We start from the raw sequence: 18,524 nt of genomic DNA on the forward strand, positions 1-18,524 counted from the left end.
GATTAATTATTTGTACTTCAGTAGCTTGTGGAACCCCCACAAAGACCAGAGCTCATTCTGGCAGGTGCTGTGCAAACGTAACGTCAGGCAGTCTCTGCCCCAGTGTGTGTACAGTCAAAAGAGCAGGATGGCCAGAAAGAGGCAAAATAAATTTTCGTTTTATTGATGGGGTTCTCAGAGTGGAGACTAAACGCTACAGCCAAAGGACACAGGGGATGCAGGGGTTATTGTATATGGATATGGGGTCCTTTGGGTTATATATATGCTGTGGAGTATCCTAGGACAAACAGCTTCAGTAGGAGAGATGGGGCTGGGTTTGTCCCTCCCACCCACCTTGCTGCTTGCAATACTTCCCAGCGCGGTGGGAGGTGTGGGCTTGAGCCTCCTGTGTGTTTCCTATTTTGGAGACTGTCTTAATCAGTAAGTTCAAAGAACATGTGTCATTGGTGTGTCCTCTTGCAGATGTGTCCATCTGGGCAGCAGAGCACATGAAGCCATTTCTGAGATCCAGGTGGTGGGCACCCAGAGACACACATCCGCAGCTTTTCCTTTTGGGTAGCTCTCCGTTTCACTCCTCGCCATATCTTGGTTTGATGTTTCCTGCTCACCAGCTCAGGTTTTAGGCTCAGAATGGCCCAAAACAGCTCGCTGAACATCTCCTGTAACTACCCAGCAGATGGGATCTTGTTCCAAGCTTTGGAGTGACTGAAAATGTGCATCATATAGTCAGTCTTCAGGTTTGTAAATCCCCTGCTTTATCCAAAGACAGGCAGTAAATGCGTGTCAGAGAAATCAGCTCCCCATCTTCCCTTGCTCCTCAGCTGATACCGAGTTCATTTCATTCTCAAAAGCCAGAGGAAACCTGTCCTTTTAGCAGATTTATACCCGGGGCAAGCTTGAGAGGAGCTCCCTCTGGCAGGGTCGCCATGTTAGACTCTTTCTGGAGGTGCCCCAAACTGTTGCCCACATCACATGCGGAATTTCCAGTTGCTGTGGTAACTGATCGCCTGTCCTTAACGTGTTGTGCCACTGAATTGTTCTAGTGCTCACTGTCAAGGAAACCAGCACTTTTGTCTAATTTCCTAGGCACTAGGTGACATAAAAGCAAAGAAGAGAGGAAAACAAAGTTCTTACTTTCATCCCATGCATTTTTAACCTCCGTGTAATTCAGACTTCAGTGGGATAACTCCTAATTTGCTCCAATGTACAAGACAAAACATTTTATACGCTGAATCACTCAGGTGCTCATAAAATGTTGCTTGGTTCCCTTCTGTCCTTTCCCCTCCCTCCCCTCCTACTCCACGCTATAGTTATTGTTTTGGAACAAGCTGAAAAGTCTGGAAAAAGCACCATACTTAATACAGCCGGACTCAGGTCTGAACCTGGCTGAGGTTTTTTTTTTAAGTCCTGTCCTGATGGAAATCATATGTCAGTTTAGAAATCAGCATTGATGGGTCCACTGATGCTAAAATTGGCCCACACCAAAATATTATGCTGCCACAGAATTAATTATGGAGTTACTGTAGGGTAGAATTTTGGCCTTGAGCCCTTGCAGTTGCTTCTGAAGGTACAAAGAGTATCAGGGATATAATCAGTAAAGGTGAAATGCTAATGATTCAGCCTCATGGATTAGTTTTTGAAGCTGGATTTGGTCTTGTAAGCCACCCTTGCCCACAGGGAAGAAGGAAGTGTCTGCCTCAACATCTTTGATACTATACTTTTGATTTGGCACTGTTTGAAATTTACCCTACCACAGAGCTGCCTCTTTCTTCTGGAAACGTAGACGTGGTCTAAATGAAGAGAAAATTAATTCAGAGTTTGATAGGCTTCAGCACTTCTCAGAGTTGAAGATGAAAGCTGATGCAGGACCAGCACCTAAGGTCTTCGGAGAGAACATGGTTCAAGATCCAAAAGGCTGCAGCACCCAACTCATGAAGTCTATTGCAATACCCTGTGAAAGTCAGTCCAGGCTACAGACAGGAATTTTACTGCTGCCCTATCCCTACCATAGCTAAAGAAATCCCAAGCCTCCTGGAAATCACCCTCATGGCCTTAGGAGGGACAACATCCAACAGTGATGTCACAGAAACAAGTGCATTGTGTGATGTCACATCCTGGTTGCCTGGCAGAGAAATGTTACCTCTGGCAAGAACATGGAAAGGGGAAGATATCTGAGGTGCCTGCAGAAATATCACTCCTCTGAATGTTGTTGAAGAGCGTGTTCGTCCAAGACTAGGATTGAAATGTGGCTCCTTACTCTCTTTTGTTTAACTTCTCTGATCATCAGCACCGATGCGAGTTTTGTTTCTCAACTTTTTAAGTTCGGAAATGACCAGCAGAACAGAACTGCTAGTAGCCCCACAGAATATGCACGTATTGGTAAATGAAGTAGTCCTGACCTTATTCCTTGTACCTTATTCCTGTGGCTTGTACTACAGCCTGATGCTGAACTCTTCCACTCATACTCCCTAAACAAGGATTTTATCCAGCCTGCCTATGGGAAATGGCCTGTGGCCCTGCTAGCCCCCAAACTGCGTGGGCACTGCTTGGCAGAGTGCAGGCTTGGGGAGGCTACAGTGGTGCCAGGGGCTTTGGTAAAGATCAAGTAGCGCGGATAATTATAGACCAGTGCTTTAGCTGATGTCTTGCCCCTCTAGTTTAGTAGCACAGGCAGTGGCACTGCTGTACCTGAGCAATGTGTTTCATTTTGTACCCAGATTGTGGCCTCCGACCATCTTATGAGTCCTTTCTGAAGACTGGCAAGACGATGGCAGTGGGGAGATATGCCAGCACTGGGGAGTTCCCGTGGCACGTGAGCATCCAGAGCAATGGGAGACATATCTGCGGAGGCACCATGATCAGCGCATTGTGGATCTTAACTGCAGCCCACTGCTTTGCAGAAGAGGTGTAAGTACTTGGGGGAAGCAAGGACAGCCCAGGCACAATGGAATTGATAACATCGCTCCTTGTGGGTGTAGGATATGTCTGTCCCTGAGGTCTAGTACAACATATATGTGACTGAGCCAGAAAGAGAGCCCTGAACACTAGAAGTGTCTCCTTTGGGGAAAATGGGCCCATTTTTGATCAGTGTTACAACAGAAATGTGCAGAAATCTGCATAACCAGGACAGGCAGAAGGGGAATATTTTAAAGGGTGGTATGAGCAGCCTTGTATCAATGCTGTTCTGATGGTCCCATGCACTTCCTGTACATCTAAAAAGAGGTGTATTCCATTCCAGTTTATACTAACCCCCAAATTACCTTTACCTCATGGTTTCTGGATAAATCAACCCCATGCAATGCCCAGAGGCAGAGTTAAGCCCTCTGTGAACCCCCTCCAAAATTCAGCAGATCCGAGAGCCGAGACTGCTCGGTGACAAATGACCTGTGGCATCACAACCTGGAGCAGCTGGCTGGAGGCAGTGCGGTCCTGAGCAGCCAGCCCAGGGCACGGTGATCCCAAACATCCAGCCCACTCCATCTGTTCGTTAGCAACTGGGCTATTTATAACTTGGTTGCATTCATGTTCTACCTCTATACCTCTCTCCCCTGAAAATTAGCTTTGCCTAGAAGTGAAGGTACATTTCTGCAATATTTATAGCTAACCTGCCTCTGTAATTTGCTGAGCACCACTCTACCCTGCTCAGGGGGAGGAGGCACCAACTTTTATAACACAAAGCTTTCATACTTGCTTATGTCTACACTGCTTCTGTTTTGTTTATAAGGCCACCAGATCTCACTGTTGTAGTGGGGGGAATTGACCTCAGCCTCCCACTGGAAGAACATAAGGTGGAAAACTTGATCATCCATGGAAACTTTGACAGAATGAGCATGGAAAATGATATTGCTCTGATCCTGCTCAGGTCTCCCATCGAGTTCAGCAATCAGAAAGTCCCCATCTGCTTACCCTTCATACAAGACGTCAATACGTGGCAACACTGCTGGGTTGCTGGGTGGGGAACCACACATGCAGGTGAGATGCTGTCGAGAGATGTATTTGCTAATGGAGGTTGGTTTTTATCCATTTAAAGTAGATGTTCTCTCCCAGGAAGGGTTACCCACACTAACTCCCACTCCCTATCCTCCCTGTTGAACACATCCAGACCCTGGCAGCCTCCAGCTCTCTCTTCAGTGCAAGAACCAGTTACCTACTGACCGCCAGAGCAAAGTCCCTGGTACTCTGAGCATGTATGTTCAAGCTGAAACCTTAGACCCACCTTTGCTCTGCAGGAACTCAACCTTACTTTAGATGCATTTTTTGGCATCCAAAGTATGACAAGCTCCACTCTGGTGGGCAAGTTAGGCTGGGTCTAAAAGTAGTCTGGAATCAGGGAAATGGAGGTCTAGGGTTGTCTTTGGCTTAATGCCTCCACAAACCAGATTGATTCAATGGTACTGGCCACCCCTCTTCTTCACTCATTTAGAACAGCAGATTGCTATTGCTAATTGCTCTCGTTTAAGCCCTAATGAAAGTAGCTCCAGCACTGATCGTGGCCCAAAATGTGTATCCTAACAAATGTCACTAAATGGCTAATGAGCTATTTCATTATTGGAAAAAGGTAATTGGGACGGAGTGGGTAGGGTGGTGCCTTGGGGCTTTAGCAGTCCTTCCTAAAGTGAATGTCCCATTTAATCCTTGCTCTTCTGCTCCATAGGGTTACTGTCTCCTCTCTGAAACTCTGCATTTTCCTTCTTAGGCTTCATTTGCCTCATGTAACAGTAATACACAACACAACGCTGTGTTATAGTTGTGAAACTCTCCCATTTCACCAAGGTAACACGCTCTTAGAAACAGACAGGCAGAGGGCTGCTGCAGAGTCACTCTGCAGCTTGGCAGGATTTCTCTTTAGCTAGTCTCTTTGCAAAATGCATGGCATGGCTCCGGAGATTGGTCTCATGCTTTTGTGTGGGCTCAGTTGACATTGTTTCTGCTATCCAAATACACCCTGCGGGACGTCAGTGTGCTCTGCCCTGGCATACACCCCTTCTGTCTGGGAGATATTTCAGAAGAAAACCAGAAGCTGAGTTTGGTGAGAGAGACGTGCCATGGTGTGATATGGGCCATACCAGAAAGTATGAGGTGTTGTTTCTCAGCAGGGGAAAATGGGTCATTTCTCATCTCTACCAGCCTTTTGTAGGTGGACATCTCTTACCTGGCACCTCAGGCAGCACTAGCCTGGCTCCCATTCAGCTGCAGTCAGTTAGACCTCAACAAGTGGAGCCACCTCCTTGGAGATGCCTACATCAAAGCATTTTAATCTGTGGACGTTTCCATGGAGCAGGCCACGGAACTCAGCTGGGAAAGGCACCTGACACCTTTCTATCTTTTAGATCTCTACCTTTGAGTCCTACCTTCACAATGGCGCTGGGCGGATTTAGCTCAATGAAATATGTAAGAAGGAGTGAGTTTCTTGAAATCTGTAGGTCTCCTCCCCAGCAGCAACATCCTCCAAAAGTCAATTTTATCCTTCAGACTTCAGTTCACTTTAAAGAGAAATATGGGTGAAATGAGTGGGTTTTCCAAGTAGCCCTGCCTATTTTCAGTCTTTTTGTCACCTGCTGGTGCCCACTGTAATTTCTGTTTTCCCATCTCAAGGGAAGAATAAAGCCATTATTTCCATTGTGTACTGCCATCCTGAGGGCCACTTTGTGAAAGATACAGCTGGTCCCCAGGGTGAGACATGGCTTCACAGCCCCCCAGAAGAGCATGGGGAGAACAAGATCATCTGTTCTGGGGAAAGCTCAGTGGACTTACCTCCACAGGGCTCACGCAGGACGCCAAGAAGATTCCCTCAGACTAAGTTCCCCAGAACTGTGAGTGAGAAACCCAAGGTGTGCAGTACGTCTCCTCTCAGGTCATCACCAGAACCAGCAGGATAAGTCATTCCCTTGGGGGTCTTGCAGCTGTACTGCATCCCAGAGTTCATCTACAAAAATAAGTGATCTTTTAAAATCCTATTTAGCAAGTCTCCACTCCCCGGGATTTTGGCTTTGCCCATTAACACCTCCCCCCTTTCTAGCTATTTACACACCTCCTAGTCTGGCATAAAGGCAAGAGCACAAACTTATCTTTGCTAACACTTGGACAGCCCCTGTAAGCTCCCATGAACCCCAAGACCTTATGGTTGTGCCCTGAGACCCTCTTGCCCTGAGATGCTTTACAAACCCAGCTGAGAGCAGTCCCAAGGGCTACTCTCTGGCTGCAGTTTCACCCTTACAAGTCTGAGCTGCTCTGCAGGTTTTGTTAATCATTCTCTTCTCATTTGCTGGTTAACAGCTGGGGTGTCAACATCCCCCGTGCTGCAGAAAGCGCGGATGAAGCCCATCAGCAGGGAGCAGTGCTTGAAGCGGATCCCGCAGCTAGAGGAGAACATGCTGTGTGCTGACCTGGAGAAAGGAGGAGGTGCCTGCCAGGTAAACAGGCTCCTGGATGGCCATGGTGCCTATGGGGACACAGAGATATTGCAGGAGAAGCGCCTTCACTTCAGGAATGAACATCAATCCTTCCCATGGCCTCCTGGGGTTGCTAAAGCTTCTCTGCAGAAGGCCAGGACAGGATACCCAGGGGCCAAGGAAGTGCCTGCAAAGGCATGTTGACCTGGGCAGTGTGGGTGCAGGACTCTTGGGGCTGGAAAGCAGTGATGGTGCTGGAGACGAAACACCTTGTCAAGCAGACGAGCCTCTCCTCATGCTCTCCCCCCTGCCCTGTTTCCCTCCCTGCAGCAAGAGAGACAGGAGCTCTGCAAGGGAAACTGCGAGCTGAAAGGAGGGCAAGGGAAAAGGGTGGTTTCCAACAAGTCCCTGTGGATAAGGGACAGTTTTGGATGGCTCTGCCCCAGGATTTTGGACTGTTATTGCATTTTAAAAACCCAGTGGGTGCTGTAGCCAACGTGTGCAGTGGTGGGAGCGATGGGAGGACAGGTCTCATGTCCCTTCAGAGAGGGCTCAGCACAGCATGGGCTGTGTCGTCCTCCTGCCTGGTGTCCCCTCAGCCCTGGGACAGACCGTGTTGCCCTATCACCAGGTTAAATGCTGGAAGGAGGCAGGAAAGTGTGTCCAGGAGGGTCAAAGCAAAATAATTTGGAGGGAAATTTAATCCAGGAGTGTTTAATTTGGATATTAGAAACCTTTCTCAGGTGAGGTCTTGCCTTCAATCCACATGTCCTTTGCTAACATGGCAGGTTGGTCTGTGGGTGCCAGAACTAGTCACATCTTATTGCAATGACTTAGTGATACAAGATGATGAACCTTTCAAGCTAAATTATAAAGAGTTTGAGTCGTATTTGATATCAGGGACTGCAAAGGGGAGAGAGCTGACACAAACACCCAAATGTGGGAAAACCTCCCTCAGAACTTGTGCCTTCAGAACATCTCCACCCGCAGGATCGCTGTCCTGATGTCAAAGTCTGAAAGCCAAAGAACACCTTTTCTTTCATTGCATCCAATGTCCAATCCCTCCCCTGAGACCCTGGTAAGCACTAGGCTGTCCTGCAGCCTCTGCTTCAGGACTAAGGTCTCCATCCTCCACGGGGCAAGGGTTTCCCTAGATGTGTGCATGTGTTTGCAGGGGGGCAGATGGGAAGATATGTATGCACAGTTTCATCCTGTAGGAATCATCAAGGGAACTAAAACAACACGCAGGACAGAGAGAGATCCCCTCCCCTTTAGGCAAAGACGGCAGGTACGGGGACCATGGACTGCAAAGCTGTTGTGAGCTGGGCCTGTAGCTGGGCAGTGGAAGGGAAATTTGCTTTGCAAGATCATTTTTTGATTAGCCAGAGAGCATCTGTCTCTGAAACCATTTATCTAGTGACTTTCACCTCCATTAAATTAAATCAAAAATTTTAAAAAGAAAACTGCCACAAGATAACATTAACATGATTAAAGAATGCACTTCCCAGCCCAGCCTTAAGTTCTGTGGCTGAATTATGCTGGTGAAACAGCAAGAACACTTGTACCCAGAGAAATGAATCTCCTGTATTCAGAAAGCTGATGAGGGTGCTATTTTGATCTACAATAATGTTAGAGTCTTCTGAGAAATGAACTAGAAATGTGAGTTTTCCAAGCAGAGGAAGTACACAACAATTGCATGTGTGATAATGCTCATAACCCCACCAATGCCCACCTTTAGTGGAAGCTTGACCAGGCAGAAATGTCTTACCAGCTGAAATAATGAGAGCAAGACAAAACCATACCCTAGGCTAGTGGAGCTCTTCAGGAGGGAAACAGGTGGCACGGCTGTTCATAAGAATTTGCTAATTGGCTGGAGGGGAAGCATTTTGCTGATAGATATTGTTTGGGGAACTGGTAATTGAAATCTGGTAAGACACATTTCAGCCTTGCTAGGCTGGTTCAGAAATCTGGTGGCTTGCCTGTAGTAGGCTGCCTGGTAATGAACTGGGAGGCCAGGTCTGAACCTGCTGCTTGCTCTGCAGCATGGACCACTGGATACCCAAGTCATCTGCCCTGGGCAGATAGTAAGGCACACTGTAGACTGCAATCTATTGAGCTATGCTTGTCTATAAAGATTATGGGGTTTGTGTCAAATGAGAGTGAAGCCATATTTCAAAAAACCTAAATCCTTTACAAAGTCAGCGCTGTCAAGGAGTTAGAGCAGCCCTGGGCATGGTTTTTGTGTATCCCAACCAGCTGTCTCCTGGATGCTTTCCAGACACAGCTCAAGCTTTTACATGGGTCAGGAACCACCCACAATAGAATCACAGAATCACAGAATCACAGAATCACAGAATGGTTTGGTTGGAAGGGACCTTTAAAGGCCATCTAGTCCAACCCCCCTGCAACGAGCAGGGACATCTTCACCTAGATCAGGTTGCTCAGAGCCCCATCCAACCTGACCTTGAATGTTTCCAGGGATGTGGTGGCATCACTTTCGATCCTGGCAGCCCAGTTTAGAGGCCAGGAAGGAACAGAAGCACAAAGGCAGAGATCCCAGGTCAAGGAACAAGTCCTGGAGACACTGAGCTTGCTGGTGTAGATGTGGTCACAGTAAACCTGGAAGCTATGCACTGCACAGATGCATGATCTGGACATGAAATAGATAAAAGTGTTATGGTAACGTTTCCTGAGCTTTGCTGAGAATCAGGATACAGTTTTTCATGTCCAGAGCCAGGCTAAAACGGGCACGTTGCATCTAGACCCAAGGTTGTAAGTCCACATGATCCCTATCTGGATCCAAAGGATTACCAGCCTAAGTCTTTGCACTGTGTGCCATTTGTGTGTTAGATTTTTCCCCGCTGCAGCAAGCTGATTTATGAGTAAAGACACACAGATATCTTCACCGAGGCCTAATGTAGAAGGTTTTTCCTACTGACCACTGCCTTAATACCCCCATGTGGCAACAGGACATGAATAGAAAGGCTCAGAGATTTTACCAGCTGCCATCATACTAGTACCAGACGTGACTAATTTGTGGATTACTGACCATATTCCTATAATAACTCAAGGAGATTGAATAGCAGAGCTCCCGAGTATTTGCACTTCAAAAAAAAAAAAAAATCTATTCACTTGAAAAATCTATTGTATACCAATTCCCTAGCGGTTCTGCAGACAAATATATAGATTGACTGTGAATTAACACTAACGGGATCTGTAATTGACTTATAGTTCTATTTAGTCATAAACATTAGCATTAATGGATGTTCATGGGGTACAAGTGCTAAAGAACAGACACTAGACATGGCCTATGTGTTATTTTTTTGCGTGCTACATTTCTTCCATGACCCCATGAACCACAATTGATGTCTAATTCCTTGCTTTCTTAAGCATCTTTTGTCAGGCTCTGATGCAATGGTAACTTGAACAATAATTAGAGTATAAGGGACTCACAAAGCAAATGCCTCTTCAGTCTCTTGCCTATCCAGACAAAATTCAGTAAATGGCCCAATTATATTTCAGAGAGTTTCTGCAAAGGAGGTCTGTGGGGGTAGCTCTGCGATGTGGTGATTAGGACAGAGTGTGTTCAGCTGGAAGTCACAGTTCACGTACAGTTCAGGTCAGCAGCAGATGAAGGGGGGCCCAGTCCCTGGCCTGACTTTCAGGGGAAGGAATCATTGTGTGGCCACAAACAAGCAGTGAGATGGTTCCAGCTCAGCTTCACTGTGCCCTACACTGTCCCCTGGTGTAGGGCTGATCTCAGTCATGGGCTGAAGGTATCCACCCCCTTCCACTGATTGTAGCAGGATGTGATCTTGGACATCTCTGATAAATATTTAAAATGATGTTAGGATCTAAGGCTCTGGGTTTTAATTTCTTTAGTTCTGTGAAAAAGGCAGAGAAAGACCTCTTTCCTTCACCTGTAGTATGTCCTGCCCACACATACTGTTAGCAGTTTGGAAAGGGCAAATGTCCCTTACAGCATCTGGGATGCTCAGGGCTCTCACTCCTCATAGCTATAGTGATAGTACTTGTACAACCCTGGGTGGGATTTATCTGGCCAGATACAAATGTCTTTTCTATTGCCATCTGCATCTACTGAATCATCTTTCCATCAAAGATGATTTCCATGCGTATGCTGTTTTAACCCTCTGTTTTAAAATGAGATAAATCCCTGTATGAGTACTTATTGCTCCCTATTAACTAAAAGCAAGTCCAAGGTGTCTAGCTCACGGAGAGACACATGGCTTCAAGACAGGACAGTTGTCTACATCTAAGTCTCCAGTGCTAGTTCAGATATCCCACGATATCCCTCTGTCATCCCACTGCCCCATCCATGCCCCAGTGCCAGTAACGTGACTGCAATGGGATCTTGACCCTTGCACTGGGAACACCAAGGAGAGGCAATCAGTCTGGAGCTGAACTCACCCCTCACACCCTCACTTTGTCTGTGCCTAAGAGTGATAAACCAGTGCAGAAGTGACAAAAGCTCTCCCATCCTCTTACAAGACCTTGCATTCTTTTACTGGTGCCAACATGGCTCCAAAACTGCAGATGAAGACTTGTGAAATAGAATTTTTTAAAGAAAAAGTTTGCAAATTAAGATTGGGTCCATATAGGTAAATTGTCATTTATGACGCAAGGAAAAGGTCACAAACCAGGGAAGGGTGGTCAGTCCCTCAGACTGTTCAAAGTACCTGAAGGGATTGGGCAGACGGTGGTCTGATTGCCGTCTGTAGGGATGGAGAGTATCTGTATGAGGGCAGAGGTTATGGGCCTTTCTGCCTATCAGACTCCGGGCAGCCAGGAGTCAAAGCTAACCACATATAAGTTCAAAGTGATTACTAACTATGCAAAATTACTTTGCTATTGTGCCTTACCTTAATATTGAAGAGAGTGATCCACTCTCCATCCTTGTGGTGGATTCTCCATCACTGAACTATGACTATACACGATGAGGTGGGTTTTTTTCCCTAAGGGACAGATTGGTTTAAGTAGGAAGGTATCCTGGGAAGCCCCAGAACAAAGCAGTCGAAAGGCATTTCTGCATTTGCAGTCTTAAATTTTCTTCTGAAGGGTGCTTTGATGTGCAGCTCCAAAGAATTAGAACACTTTCCCCATGTCCCATGGTTTTATAGAACTTTCATCATTTGATCTTTTTATGATATGGACACATTCAGGCTGTGGTGGCTTAATTCTTTAATCTGTGAAAAACATTCCTTCCTATTGGAAGGACCTAGGATGTTGATGATGTTGCATGTCTCTTCTTGCTTCTTCTGGGTTGTAGTTTTCGGTCCCTCAAACTGCAGCTGTTGGTTTGCAGCAGGGGGGTCCAGCATTGCTTTGTGTGCTGGGTGAGTGAAGCTGTAGGGAGCAGAACATCTCTGGATCTGGCTGAACACAAAACCCTAACATGTTCTTGCCCTCAGAGTGGGGGAATGGGTGTGATGACTCAGAGGAGCCACTTCTTCAATTACAGTGAGTCAACACGGCTTTAAGGGAAAGTCATGACTCACAGGCAGATTTAAATTCTTTGAAGGAGTCGACAAGCATGTGGCAGAGGGTGATCCAGCTGGTATAACGCACTGAGATTTCCAAAACTCTTTTAATGAGATTTCTCACCAAAGATGTCATGGACAAACTGAACTGTCATGAAGTAGAAGGGCTTCAGTTTGAAAGGGCTTTCAGGGGAAGTTGTTTTGGCATCTGTGCAAGGAATTGTGATGTTCAAGGAGGGCAAATGCTGAGCCAGCCAAGTTGGCTGATGCCACAGCATTATTCAGAGTGGTCAAAAGTAAAGCTTGCCGTGCAGAGGTGCAGCAGGATCTCATTATTCTGAGTGACTGGAGGTTAAAACAACAGACGTGGTTCACTGTTGATAAAGGAAGGGTAATGAATGTAGGGAGAAGCAACTCCAGCTGTACACATGCAGTAATAGGCTCTAAATTAGCTATTACCACGTAAGAAGATCTTGGAGTAACCATGTATAGTCCTTCAAAAACATCAGCACGATGTTCTTTGGAGGTCAAAGAGGCAACAGGAACATTATGAATTATTAGGAAAGGAATAGGTAGCAAAGCAAATGCATGTTATGCCAGGGCACTAAACTTGGGAGCTACCTCTTGTGTGCTGTGTGTGATTCCTGTCCACCCCACCTGAGGAAGAAGTTGTAGTTTTAGAAAAGGAGAAGAGTAGAATAGGAAAGATGAACAGGGACACGGAATGGCTTCTGGTGGAAAGGGAATAGCAGAGCAGGACTCTGAGGCTTGTAAAAGATGTCTCATGGGGATATGACACAGATTTCTGAAGTCATGAGCAACAAGGAGACGACAGTCAAGAGCTGTCCTCTTGTCACTACTATTTTGACATAGCACTCAGGGATATGGTGTAGTTGGGATCTGTCAGTGCTAGGTTAATGGTTGGACTAGATGATCTTCAAGGTCCTTTCCAGCCTAGATGATTCTGTGATTCTGTGATTCTATTCAAAACACACGAAGGAAGGGGTGAGAGATGGCTGTATCAGGCAGCAGATTTAAAACAAAGAGAAGGAAGTGTTTTTTCATCCAACAGATAATTAAACTATGGAAGTCACTGACCAGGATGTTGTGGGTATTTATCCTAAGGGATAAATGGATTCAAAAAGCAATTAGATAACTTCCTGGATGAAGATCTCTCTGAGGCTATTAACCACTGTGATGTAAATACAACTCTGTAAATACTTGCCCTGTTTCTCATTCTCCTTCCCTGAGCACTTGCTACAGCTGACTGTCAGAGACAGGAGTCTGGGCCACATGGGTCTTTGGCCAGATGCATTGTAACCGCCTTTAGGTCTGTGCCACCATAGTTACTAATGGATCCTGCTGACATTAGCGTGGATGGAGTTGGGCAGCCTTGCTCTCGCATTTTCCAGCAAGGGGATGGAGGGACAGAGTAGCTGAAGGCTCTCACCCGAGATCTCAAAGGGATCCCATGAAAAGAGCCCAGGTGCCCTGTGTTACCTGGTTAATTTTTGGTATCTGCACACTAAAAATGGCCATAACCTCCTTCCTTCCACCTTTGTCTAAAGATAGCTTGTTTGCGCTGAAATAACTGAAGAAATCTGTCTGCAAAAGCCTTTTCTTCCTGCAGCCAGGGCAGCTCTAAATGGCAAGTGTTGTTATTCACGTGCTGATTCTCTCCAATTTACACAGAGCTTACCAACATGAAAATGAAACCAGCAATGACTTACAAGGATTGTGTATCCACCTAATGAGTATCAGATGGGTTGTTCTCCCTCCCCCAGCGCTTCTCCCACCTAAGAAGATTTATGTGGCTGAACGTGTTTGTTCTGATCAATTACCGTGTTGCAGACATGAATACAAATACAAAAGGAAGAAGATTACGCCCTTGATCCAAAGCCCACTGAAGTCAGCAGAAAGGCTCCTGATGTTCACAAAAAGGCTTTTGCAGCGGTGAAAAAGATGAAACTTTTGATCAACTTCAGTGAAAAAAACACCTTGTTAGTCAGTGACAGTTTTTATACAAGCCAGGACAATTTATCAATGATTAATATCATTGCTCTCACCTCTGCTAATGGGAGGATTAACATGTAGTTGTGGAAGGCTTGAGTTCAGCACCAGATCTGGTTTGATGTAGTTGCTTTTCACTCATCCTCCAGTTGACAAGAAGCCTGCAACAGAAGCAAAGATACTATTTTTAGGTGTTTTTTTTTTTTTTTTCTGTCCAGAAACTTGGCACTCAGACTGAAGAGCAGGACAGGTATCTGGTGTGTGTTACTGACCAGAAGTATTTCACTACCAGGAGACAGGAGGCTGAAAGCTGAAAGCAACATTTAATAAGTTCTTCGATCTTCAGAGTTGTTAACCTGAGCATTCATTAAATTAGTGCTACTGGAAACATCACAGAGCTGAGATAATTGTACCAGCCTCAAAACTCGCTCCTCCCACACCCTCTCCTACACAATGACGGAAAACCTTGGGCCAACGTTTCTGAGAGCTTAAGGTGGATACAGGGATATTCAGAAGTGCCCAAGAACCGAGTTTATTTTCTCTATCTTTACCCCTATAAAAACCAGGCTACTGATTCATCTGGGCTAACGCTATAATTATGTGAGCGGGATTATCACATGGAGAGGATGATTTAGCCCACTTTGTGATAAAATCATCAAGTTAAATAGCTGGGGTTAAGAGAAATAGCATGTTAGAAGTTGCACCCATGAAGCAGACCAGCTCAGCCCATGTGGAAAGGGATCTGAAGTAGGATTTGGGTCTCAGAGCTTGTGGATTAGAGAAATGGATTTGCAGCTGTTGCCTGGGTTTTCACAGTGTTGCCGAACTCCCTCTCTGCCCAGGTTTTAAATTGCTTTCCACAGCTGACAGTCCCCCAAGCCCTGCAGACAGCTCTCCCTTTCCATGCCAAACGGGCAGAGAACAAAATTAACATGGTTAAAGAGGCAAACAGGGAAAAGCAGATCCGATTTGAAAGGAAAATCACATGATGTAGAGTTTAAATAGGGATTCCTGGCTCTGCCATTGCCTCGTGCAAGTCGCGTCCCTTTTCTGCTGTGGCTTTCTCAGCTATGAAATATGATCAGACTTCTTCCCCCCAAGGAGAGTCACAAGGTATCAGTAATTAACTGGTATTTAAGCGTCCTGGGAGAAAGATTCTTTGCAAGTGTGAACAGCCTCCAAATTGGACACTGAAACCGATCTGCAGCAATGGTGTGCAGGGGCTCTACCAGTGCTAAAACTCTCCTGTCCTGGGAAAAGCTGGCACGTCGCATCCCGACATATCACCAATGAGGGATTGTCAGCTGTCGCTGTGTCACTGGCTCACGAACAGCTCCCACTCCCTCGGCTTCATTTATTATCTTTATGTAGGAGGCTTGAAGCGCCTTCCTTTCCCTACCAGGATAATAAGTTTGGCCTGTTCCTGCCCTGAGGGAATTAGCAGTAAAATTCCCAGTAATTTGATTGTGCCTACAGCCTAGGAGATGTTCATTCATTCAAACAGGATGCCACTGCCAAGGACAGTGATAACGCATGGATCCAAGGTCACTGCAAGGTCACTTGTGTGATTCATACAAATTCTTGGCTGAAACAGGGTCGGGAAATGTCTTTAGATCCCAAGTCTGAAGAGGGTCCAGCAGCACTGGCTGAGATGCAGACATGTATCTACACTAACACCACTGCAGTCCAAACAGTATTGAATTTATGGTTGGACTCCATGACCTTAAAGGGATTTTCCAACCTAAATGATTCTGTGATTCTATGATTCTCTGAATGCTGAAGCAACATTTGCTCTGTATTAATCTTATTTTTTCCCTCCTGTGTGCATGTTAAACCACAAAGAAAAATAGAAAAAAAATTAAAAAGATAAACTTATTAATGCCCTGGGCCCTCCATCTAGTGAAGTGAGTAGGAATTCAGCCATAAAATTTATCGGGTGCTGATGAGTTGCATGGGGATTACAGCCGCTTCCTTACTCATTAATTAATGTGTGTTAGCTCAGGATAGCTGCTGGCAGAAGGGGGTTCATACATTAATGACAAAGACGTTTCTCAAAGTGGTACGCAAAGAGGAAAGGACAACATTTCCCAGGAAAGCTGGCTGTTTCGGGAGATGGATTTGTGCTGAATTTATTTGCCACCTGTACTGGAGATATAGGGTAGAAAAAAGATTCAAACTCACCGTGGAAGGAAACTTATCTAGAGCGGAGGCTGCACAGCACTGAAGATGCACATAACTGTCAGAAAAGTGCTGTACCTGGCTGTGGGCATTTTGTGCTGGTTTCTCTTCTCCCTCGGGCTGTGTTCAGAGACTGCACACAGAGATCTTATGGGCGACTAGATGTGCTCTTGGTGTTCAAGCTACGGCAGCCAACAGGAGGGCATTCCTCTTTGCAGGGTGGCTGTAACATGCGTTCGAAGGCTTGCACAAACACTGGGTGAGTGATGGTTGTCCTTGCAGTAGCAGGCACATTTTCTGTAAAATTACTGTAGTTGCAAGAAGGATTTCTCAGGATTAGTGTTCATCTCTTGCCCAGTTTCTGAATGCTAGCTCCCAAAATTAACAGTGACAGGTACCCAGCACCTACATGCACGAGTTTTGCAGAGAGGTCAAGGACTGGATGAGCAGTCACAGCAAATGTCCCTTTTCACTCTTGGATGTTGTCCCTTGGTGACAGGATTGGGGTGTCCTTCTGGGACCACAGGAGCATGTGGAAAAGGCTGAGAGGACAGAGCATTGCACTGAGCCAGAGCTTGTGACTGATCTCCTCATCTCACCTTCTGTATCTATTCATTCTGCAGAGATCTCAGGGCTGAGCTGTGAAATTTTATGTCCAAAATTTCCTTGTTTCCCCAATTCCTCACAAAGGATAGAGTTTGATTTTCCCAATCAGCCTGTAGGACGCAGCTGCTATGAGAGACCTGAGATCTGATCCTGCTATAACATCCTCCTTATGCCTTAGGTGGACAGCGGTGGACCTCTGGTTTGCAGCTACTGGAACACCATGAGGTGGTTTCAAGTCGGCATTGTCAGCTGGGGACAAGATTGTGCAGAAAAGCCAAACCATGAGATCTTCTTGTCTGTTTACAGCTACCGTAGCTGGATAGAGACTGAGACAGCCTTAATGTGGAAACCTTTCTTTCTTGAAGGCATGGACAAACTTGCAAATGCTGCGGTGGTTCTTTCCAGGGCTGAGACACAGATGGTATTTCTTGAGTATTATTTCTTGTTATTTATCTCTTTAATAGCAATTAGATTACTCTAGAGAATATTTTTCAAAACATAATAAAAGCCAGAACTACCGTCTCATCCTTCTTTTGCTGCTGACCCATATAATCCCATCTCAGGTCAACCTGCTCCATCTCACTGATGTGGACACAGATGCCAAAATAAGATGCCACAATGACACAGAGGAACAATGGAGAGATGAAATGAGAGAGCCAGGACACAGACAAAAGAGGCCGTAATCCTCTGAAAAACACAGATTTTCCACACTAGTGGGTCACATCAGGCCCAGTTTTTGATAAACTCACATGCAAAATCAAGATGTGACATCTGAAGCAGCTGCTTCCCTTGGAAAGATGAAAGCCTAAGAAAGGTCTTGGCTTACTCAGTTGTGTGTTAGCTTAGCTGTTGGTAGGATAGCTCTGGGTTAATATATCTTATAGCTAATTATTAGCTGGACTAACGTATCTTCTATATGGCAGCTGGCTCAAGCTAAGAGCATCTTCAGGAACCAACAGGTCAAGCTGCTGGGACATGACTACATGTCATATTCAGTATCTCCTCAAGCCAGAAAAAGGGCAAGAAATCTTTTGGGCAGTGTTGGAAGGTGTAGCATCGTATAACTGATCAGTCTTATTTACCTGGATTGAAAATGCTGGGTTTTGGTTGTTAAAAGCAACAGAGAAAAATCTGTTTGGCTGAAGAGAACTGTTTCTGAGCTATCCATAAAATGCTGTCTACAGAAACCCCTTGGCTTTGTAATTAGCCAAAATGAATCCCTTCCGACTAAATGATAAATCAAAAGGAAATGCATTTTTTTCTCTCTTAGAGGCCTTTTAAATGTGTTCCTGAGAGGTCCACATCCCAGCCTAAGCTGGGACTGATCTGGTCCTTCATGCAACGCATCGTCCTTCATTGCTTCTCCAGCAACAAGGTGCATTGCAAAATGCCTTCTGGCCTTCACAAGGAGTTTGCTTTTCTGAGAAGTGATGGGGAAGGAGGCAAACACCAAGGTCTCCTTCATGTCCCACCTTTGCAACGGCATAAAAGCACCTGTAATTTGCAGCAATGATAAAACTCAGTGAATGTGCAATGGGACAGAACCTCACAAATTGGTTTTAATTACCTTGATATTTTCTGGCTAGCTGGTGGAGAAGCCTTGTAAATGAGAATTAATTCATCTACCTTAAGCTAATGCAAACCCATCTTGGCATAAAAGTCAGACTTTATTTTCTGTGTTATCTGAGCAGAAAATAATGCTTAATTATTATTAGTTCTGAGTAATGCTTATGAAAATTGCTCCACATTAATTTCACATGGCTGACTGGCTAATGGATGCATAAGGGTCTTGTAACCCTCTGCAAAAAGAGTAATAAAAGCTAAAAACAAGGGGAATATA

General features: G+C 45.5%; 1 protein-coding gene across 2 annotated transcripts; it reads left to right on the forward strand.

The window, feature by feature from the left end:
• Positions 1-345: 345 nt before the first annotated feature.
• Positions 346-17,165, forward strand: LOC141941688 (serine protease 55-like). Of its 2 annotated transcripts, XM_074864663.1 has the most exons (6): positions 2,244-2,298; positions 2,718-2,907; positions 3,725-3,972; positions 5,070-5,072; positions 6,277-6,413; positions 16,863-17,165. In XM_074864663.1, the coding sequence occupies exons 1-6, from the start codon at positions 2,244-2,246 to the stop codon at positions 17,163-17,165; spliced, it is 936 nt and encodes a 311-aa protein (XP_074720764.1). The 2 variants fall into 2 exon arrangements, with proteins under 2 accessions (XP_074720766.1, XP_074720764.1); XM_074864665.1 differs by lacking the exons at positions 2,244-2,298; positions 5,070-5,072 and adding an exon at positions 346-737.
• Positions 17,166-18,524: the final 1,359 nt, after the last annotated feature.

The sequence above is a fragment of the Strix uralensis genome, chromosome 3, assembly GCF_047716275.1.
Source record: "Strix uralensis isolate ZFMK-TIS-50842 chromosome 3, bStrUra1, whole genome shotgun sequence".
Taxonomy (NCBI): Eukaryota; Metazoa; Chordata; class Aves; order Strigiformes; family Strigidae; genus Strix; species Strix uralensis.